We start from the raw sequence: 6,924 nt of genomic DNA on the forward strand, positions 1-6,924 counted from the left end.
CCTGATTCCAAACAAAACCTTCTTCACTTGGTATTTTCAACAGGGTATTGGGACAATATTTCATCTACTACGCACCTCATTTGCCTCCGATTTATCGAAACCGACGATCAAAAATAATATATTTGAACAAATTTCCATTGTAATGACATCCTCATCGCAGATTAATTGACTGAACATTACCCTGAATTCGGTGCTGGGTAAGAATTCGTGAGCGCCAATAAGTTTCAAAAGTATCTATGCAGAAATAAAAAATAAATAATTCATGAAAAAATTGGAAATCATAAAATCCATAGATTTACATACCCCGATTGGCTCTTGAAAGTAAGCCAAAAAATCCACCACCGGACTTTTGCTGTGCTTTATATAGGCTATAGGCGCCAATGCCTGCATTGATATAATCTTGTCACTATATTCGGGACGCTCGCTGCACATTATCCAAAAGGTCATAGTGCCCTGTGAGTGTCCAATGTATTGTAGTCGCTCTTGGCCCGTCTGCGCCAATATGTAATCAATGCTGGCCGGTAAATCATATTTGGCAATTTCATGGAAGGTAAAATCCCAGAATTTCGCATGTTTCGTACTGTACTTGGTGTGATTGCGCGAATAGGTGTTGCCGCGCACATTCGGCATCCATACATCATAGCTGGAATTGTAGAGGAGATAGGCTGGAATGCAAAAAAAGTAGTAGAAGTAGTAGTGAAGTTGTCGATTACTGAATTAAAGCGTATCAGTTATGGGTGCAATCTCCACTGTGAGGGTATTTTGGATACATATGTACATATATATGTATATGTGTAAATATTAATATCACTTAAGCTCTTCTTTCTCTTCTCTTCTGTCACTGAGCACTGCTTCTTTAGCTTCACAAATCATGCTAGGTACAATTTATAACTGATTTGAGTTAAGCAAATATTTTAAAGAAGCTTAAAAGCCTTCAAAAAGGCAATTTTTTCGATTGCGAAAAAATATTTTAAACAAAAAACCGCTTTATAAAAAATTAATGTAAACTAATGACTAAACAAGTCATTGTCATTAGCTGAAGTTTTTAGGGCGTGGGAAAAAATAAAACAATGAAGCACTATTAAGGCGGGGAAATATGCCTCAAAAGGCTGAAATAAATAATAAATGAATTAAAAATTTGGATTTTCTTTCGATTTATCTTGTCCCATCTCTTGTCAATGCTTGTCCCATTATATATACTTGTATGCGTACGTATTTGAATCGCGATTAGTTAAGTGGTGGCCTTAAAACCTTAAAAATTGTTCCCGTTTTTTAGTACTAACTAGCAAATACCCAGCGTGCTTCACTGCGCCCTAATTGTATTTTTGTGCTGTTTGATACACGTTTTGTAATATTTCATTTATTTATCAATTCAATAGAATACAGTTTTTCAAACAGGTGGCAACCCTACTCAAAAATATTTTCTGCTGTAATTTTTCCTAAATCTCTTCAGTTTGATGCCCATATTGCAATATTCAATTTATCTTATCAATTAAATTGAATTACAGTTTTCAAACAGGTGGCAACCTTCGACAAAAATATTTTCGACTGTAAGCCATCTCAAACCTCTTTTTTTTGGCAGCCATATTCAAATATTTACTTCATCTTATCAATTTACTTAAAGTGCAATTTTCAAAAAGGCTTGCAACTCTCTGATTTTTTTCTTTGCATATTTTAAGTTAGACCTCTCTAGGATTACATCGGAGAAAACTTCATTTAACTCCATGTATGTATCCCCAATAAACATTTTGGCGCACGTTCGAAAATGACCATCGATATCCAATACGAATATCGAACAGAGAGCCAACTCATAACCAACCTTAGTTTTCCAACGTTCCTAGTATATTGGAAATACACTCGAGATGGGTTCGAAAAAATATGGAAACCATAGTAACAAGAGCGAACAAGAGTGAAATCCAGTTCATTCTTGAAGGGAAATATAAGAAAATCACTCCCTCTCATTAAAATTCCAATTCGATAATGGGCTGGATATCGAATTCTTAACGAAAGAAAAATTCATTGGATAACGAAGGTTCCGTTTTGCTGGAGAATGGCCTAGTTCTCGAATCGAATACTAACCTATTTCACATTCGTTATCGAAGGTGAGACTCGAAAAAAGATTGGTTTTCCAATCATTTTCGAATTGTAAACCAAGCCGAATGTTTATTGGGTTAGTTTTCGAGTGATGCGCGTACAAACATACAGACATATAGACAGACAGACAGATAGACAGACAAATATGCTAAACAATTTTAGATTTGGCTTCTATTGCTCTAATAAAGACCCCCCTAATTAATTTTTCTTTAAAATCTATAATGTACAGACATCGGCCTATTACAAAATCATGTAATGTTATACATATGTAGGCCGTAGAAATAAGTTCTTTTATTTATAGTTCTAACCTCTTATAATCGAGTAGAAAGTCAGAAGAGGGCTTTGATTTAAGTTCCTTAGTTTTCATTCAGTAAATATATGTAATCCCGATATGACTAACAACTGTATTTACTTAACACAGCGGAATGGCAAATTGAAAGGAGATAGCTCCTCGAGTACCAGATCAGACTGCATTGAACCCCAGGTTTACCTGAAAAAGCTCGCACCTCTCCGAAAATTGTCAATAAATGTAAATGGAAGCTAAATTGGCTGGAACTTATGTCAAGTTTCCGATAAATGTTCTTCAGGAACCGTTGGGCCGTGTAAATAATGGAGGCTTAACATCTGAGGTCCAACAACAACGACAAAAATAATTTTGTACGGCATTATCTGTATCCACTATCGATTTCAGAGAAGCTTGCATTTTTCATTGATTTAGGAGTAACAATGAACGGGGTGGGATGTTTGTATTCTTTAAACGATGGGCTAAGTAGTACAATGATCCTTAAGTCACCAAAACACTCTTTACCCCTTTAGTCAGAGCAATTTTAGAATATGCGTTCATTATATGGAGCCCTAGATATCAAACTTATTGCGACAGAAGAAGTATTAGGACCAGTTTCTCAATGTCTGGTTAACACTAATTATAGGTTAAACATTGTTAACGAGTCCCCTTTGTGTGTTATGGAGTCGATAACGATGTTTAACGTGCAGTTACGGTTAACCAGTCATTGAGAAACTGGCCCTTAAACCATACAATGACCGCCTGAAGCTTATTAATCCGCCTACGCTTCATAGCCGCAGAGAGCTGCTTGGTGTTTTGTTTACGGTAAAGTTAATGAATGGGCTGGTTAACAGTCCGTCTTTGAGATTAGCTGGTTGACATTAATCTTCGGTTAAACATCGTTATCGACGTCTTCGACTCCCTGCATGTAACAGGGCGTCGCTAACGTGCGCTTGAAGTAAGCGTAATTTCGACATTCAACTAAAATATGTTTTTTTTTTAGATGATCATTCAAAATGATTTCGAAGACGTAAACGCAAGATTCAGTATTTGGGTTGTTCTACCAGTTTCGACAGCAACGCCGGAAAGCCCATTTTTCACACCCAAAAGGATCAAATCATTTGCGAAGTACGATTGGCTAGGAACGTTTGAAAGGACTTGTATCATTGTGTCATTGAGTAAAATCGCAAAAAAAAATACCACCATTGGGGGTTTCGTGAGACTGGGGTTAGTAACGATTTCTTGATCTTAGAAAAGTTAAAGTTTTCTCCACTTCCCGCGTGGTCACATTCATATCCAAGCTCATTTAATCACTCAATAGCCTTTATGACAATGTGACGAGGAGTGTTAAAAAAAAACCAAATGTTCTTTCGCTTGGCTTATTGAAACCTTAACTTATTTCCCGTATTTGCCACTAACAACTAAAACACTGATCCGAGAAGTTGATTGCACTTAAAGATCTATAGTTTTCTTTACGTTAGAGTACATAACACCTTGGTTCCATTAATTTTGGTCACCCAGTACATCCTACAAAAAATATAATATTTTTACGTAGACACAACTTACCTAATCCCTTATCGGGCCCCATCATCACCCATGTCGCTGACGAATCCAATAATCCATGCATTAGCAACACTGGTGTGGCGTCTTTCCTAACGATGCGATGCAACTCCAAAATGTAACCATCATCTGTGATGGTGTGATGTATTTCAGAGGGAAATCCGTATTTGTTTATTAACTCCGGCTGTTTGAAATTCGTAAAGAGAAACACACTCAATCAATATTCGCAATATACACAATGCAGATGCCACAATTTTCTCATTACCGTTGTCAAATGCGAATCCTCTAACACATTTGGATCCACGCGCGAATGAAAATCCACTGTATTTAATAGATTTTCGGGACCTACACCAACCGATTTCAAAAAGGAACGACCAAGTTCCGGTATATTGAAGAGTGAAGTAGGGCCCAAACTCAATGACCACAGACCCGACTGGGCTGCGATGTGCGGTAGAGAGCAGGCGCTGAACGCAAGGAGAGTAAACACAAGATGCTGCACGCGTGACATGTTGCGGACGGCGCGACGTACAAAAGTAAACTGAGCGCGCGCGCAGCACGAGATCAAGACTCGATCAAGCAAACAAGAAGAGTAGTTATTGTGTTTGAGCTGTGTGTGTGTGTGGCTTGTTGTGGTCGTAGTTTATCAGCTTGAAAATTTTGTGCGCGTCCAACAAAAGGGGGCTCGACGCGTTGCGTTTTACGTTGGTCTGCACTGGGTGCTTGGAGTACGCGCGTGTTATTCAATAGATATCACCGCTTAAAAGTAAAAATATTTCACTTTTGAAACAAACGAAATAAACTCAAAAAATAGGCTCCCAGTATTTTTCACAACTTCACTGTTGGACGATTACGCGTCGAATGCGCTGCTGGCTGGCTAGGCGTTTGGCCCCACAGAGCGTGACACTGACCAATATAGGTATGTAGCACCTAATAAATGGTTTCACACAAATGGCGTTGTTGTTGTTTTTGTCGTATTATTTTATTAATATATACATTGTAAATTCACGCTGCTGATAAACAAAAGTGCTGGCTATTCGAGTTCACTCTCTTATCAGCGATTGGCATGACGCACAAAGGCAAATAATTTCCGTTCCGATCGTAAATCAGGCGGCTAATGCTCGGTGCGCGGCGGGGTGCGTGTGCGTCCTATAACACTTGCGTTTTCAATCTCGACTTGAGCGCAAATAATGCGAAATCAATTGGTAAATATTTTACAACGTTCGTTCTTCGCGGGCGCCAGCTGCAGACTGTCTTCGAATTAGCGCTTGCTTGTAGCATCTACTCAACCGCGCAGTGGCTTGAGATGAAGATTCGCGCGCACTCTTGCCGCTCAAAGCCACTGAAGCGTATCAAATGTGGCTGGCTGCAACATGTGGCTGGCAACATTTCGCGCGCGCACACGCCTTTGTTCGGGTGCCAGCGGCAACGATTATCACTTTTTTTTATTATTTCGAATCGGAATTTCGAGCGCTGCTTACTGCGCTGTTCGCGATTATGAAATAATTTTTTAATTTACTTCACCCCAATTGACTGCACCTCATTGCGGTTGGTTTGGCGAAGATTCTTAGCAGTTTCACTTTTTACTATAAGTTTTCTTTTTTTCTTCATATACCGGTGCATATTTTAGCGAATTTGGATGCCAGCGGTTGTAGGTACACCTTTGATGAAGTCCGGCGAGCAACTGACTAGGGGAAACTGTTTCTACCGACTCAAGTTCAAGTTTAGCAGCTACATATAAAAAGATTATGCCGACATGCATTATAAAAAATTTACATCTACAAACTATGTTTATGCCTTTGTACATACGTACTTATGTATGTATGTATATTATTCTCTCTGCGCTCACAGCTAAGCTTGGTTTTCATAAAAATCGCTGTAGAATTGCACTGCATAAATTTAAATTTATTTACTAACATCGCAAAGCAAATGTTTATGTAAATATCAGAGTAGTTTTAAATTTCGGTTGTTGAGGTTCGAATTTCCTATTCAACAAGTAAAAGCGGTGCTGTCTTCGCCTATGCCGACGGCTTCATACCTTTCATGAGCATCAGAAAATTTTACTTTAACAGATCACTGCATTTGAAAGTAGTTGTTTGGGAGCTAAACAAAAGTTTTATACTCACAACATATCGATGGCTGAGTGGAAGATCGACCTATCTCGGCTGCCTGTTCGAAAACGCCCTATCTCAGAAATTTTTCCAAGCATATTTCAGAACCCTTTTTAAAAACACCCTATCCCAGAATTTGGTTGAAGAACGCCCTATCTCAGCTTTCGATTCAAAGGCGCCTTATCTGAGCACATTTTAAATGTATTTTCGTTTGAGATAGGGCGTTTTTAAACCGATGTTGTGATCATATAAGTATACCTTTTCATGGATCTATCTCTTCTTATTCTTATACTTAAAAATATCGGACCAAAGTTGTACTACCATTTCAGAACATGAAAGGTATAAAAAGAGTGCAGAGTGAGAAAGTTCTTCCAACAAAGAAATCTCGTAGTAGGCTTCAAATTTTGCCTGGGTTAGGTTAGAAGTAGACGGACACGGATAGTGTTTACCTAATCTCAAAAGATTCTGACTTTTTTACAAAACTAGTAAGTTAGGTTAGAATGGATAGGAGAAGGGAATGGTAAAGGGAGTATCGGTCGATTGACCAACGACGCCTAAGGTTTTGTGGCAGAACAACGCTCCATGCTCACAGCAAAGCTTTGCCAGCGGCTAATCTCTACACCTGAAATCTGCTCGGGAGTGAGGCGTAAGGCCGTAAGCCAACGAAAGCTGTTCAGCTGTTTCCACTTCCACCATCCCCTACAGCCGCAGTAGGGACTTGAATAGATATTGAGCCTTATCGCATGAATCGCGATCAAACAATGACCATTTAAAACTAAACCGGGGCCAGAAGGACCTAGCCACTTTGCATATCAAGGTTCTCGCTCAGCGTTCGCTAAGCTAGCGAAAAGTCCATCAGCAGATCGTGGAGCCATTATC

At 39.0% G+C, this 6,924-nt stretch overlaps 1 protein-coding gene across 1 annotated transcript; it reads right to left on the reverse strand.

Annotated features, from left to right (window-relative positions):
• Nucleotides 1-11: 11 nt before the first annotated feature.
• Nucleotides 12-6,118, reverse strand: LOC108379402 (lipase 1-like). Its single transcript, XM_017635748.1, has 4 exons — nt 4,203-6,118; nt 3,944-4,121; nt 304-665; nt 12-234 (listed from the first exon to the last, which is right to left on the reverse strand). Exons 1-4 carry the CDS (start codon nt 4,443-4,445, stop codon nt 61-63), a joined length of 957 nt encoding a protein of 318 aa, XP_017491237.1. The 5' UTR covers nt 4,446-6,118; the 3' UTR covers nt 12-60.
• Between the last annotated feature and the right edge of the window lie 806 nt (nt 6,119-6,924).

Source organism: Rhagoletis zephyria, unplaced genomic scaffold (genome assembly GCF_001687245.7).
Source record: "Rhagoletis zephyria isolate East Lansing unplaced genomic scaffold, Rhagoletis_zephyria_1.1 Rzeph_scaffold_16286, whole genome shotgun sequence".
NCBI lineage: Eukaryota > Metazoa > Arthropoda > Insecta > Diptera > Tephritidae > Rhagoletis > Rhagoletis zephyria.

Bases quoted from the DNA above. Each gene is read 5' to 3' on its own strand.
- LOC108379402 (XM_017635748.1), bottom strand. From the start codon at position 4,445: ATGTCACGCGTGCAGCATCTTGTGTTTACTCTCCTTGCGTTCAGCGCC. The intron at 666-3,943 runs GTAAGTTGTGTC...TTTGCATTCCAG, and splicing joins GGGGCCCGATAAGGGATTAG to CCTATCTCCTCTACAATTCC. The intron at 235-303 runs GTATGTAAATCT...ATTTCTGCATAG, and splicing joins ACTTTCAAGAGCCAATCGGG to ATACTTTTGAAACTTATTGG.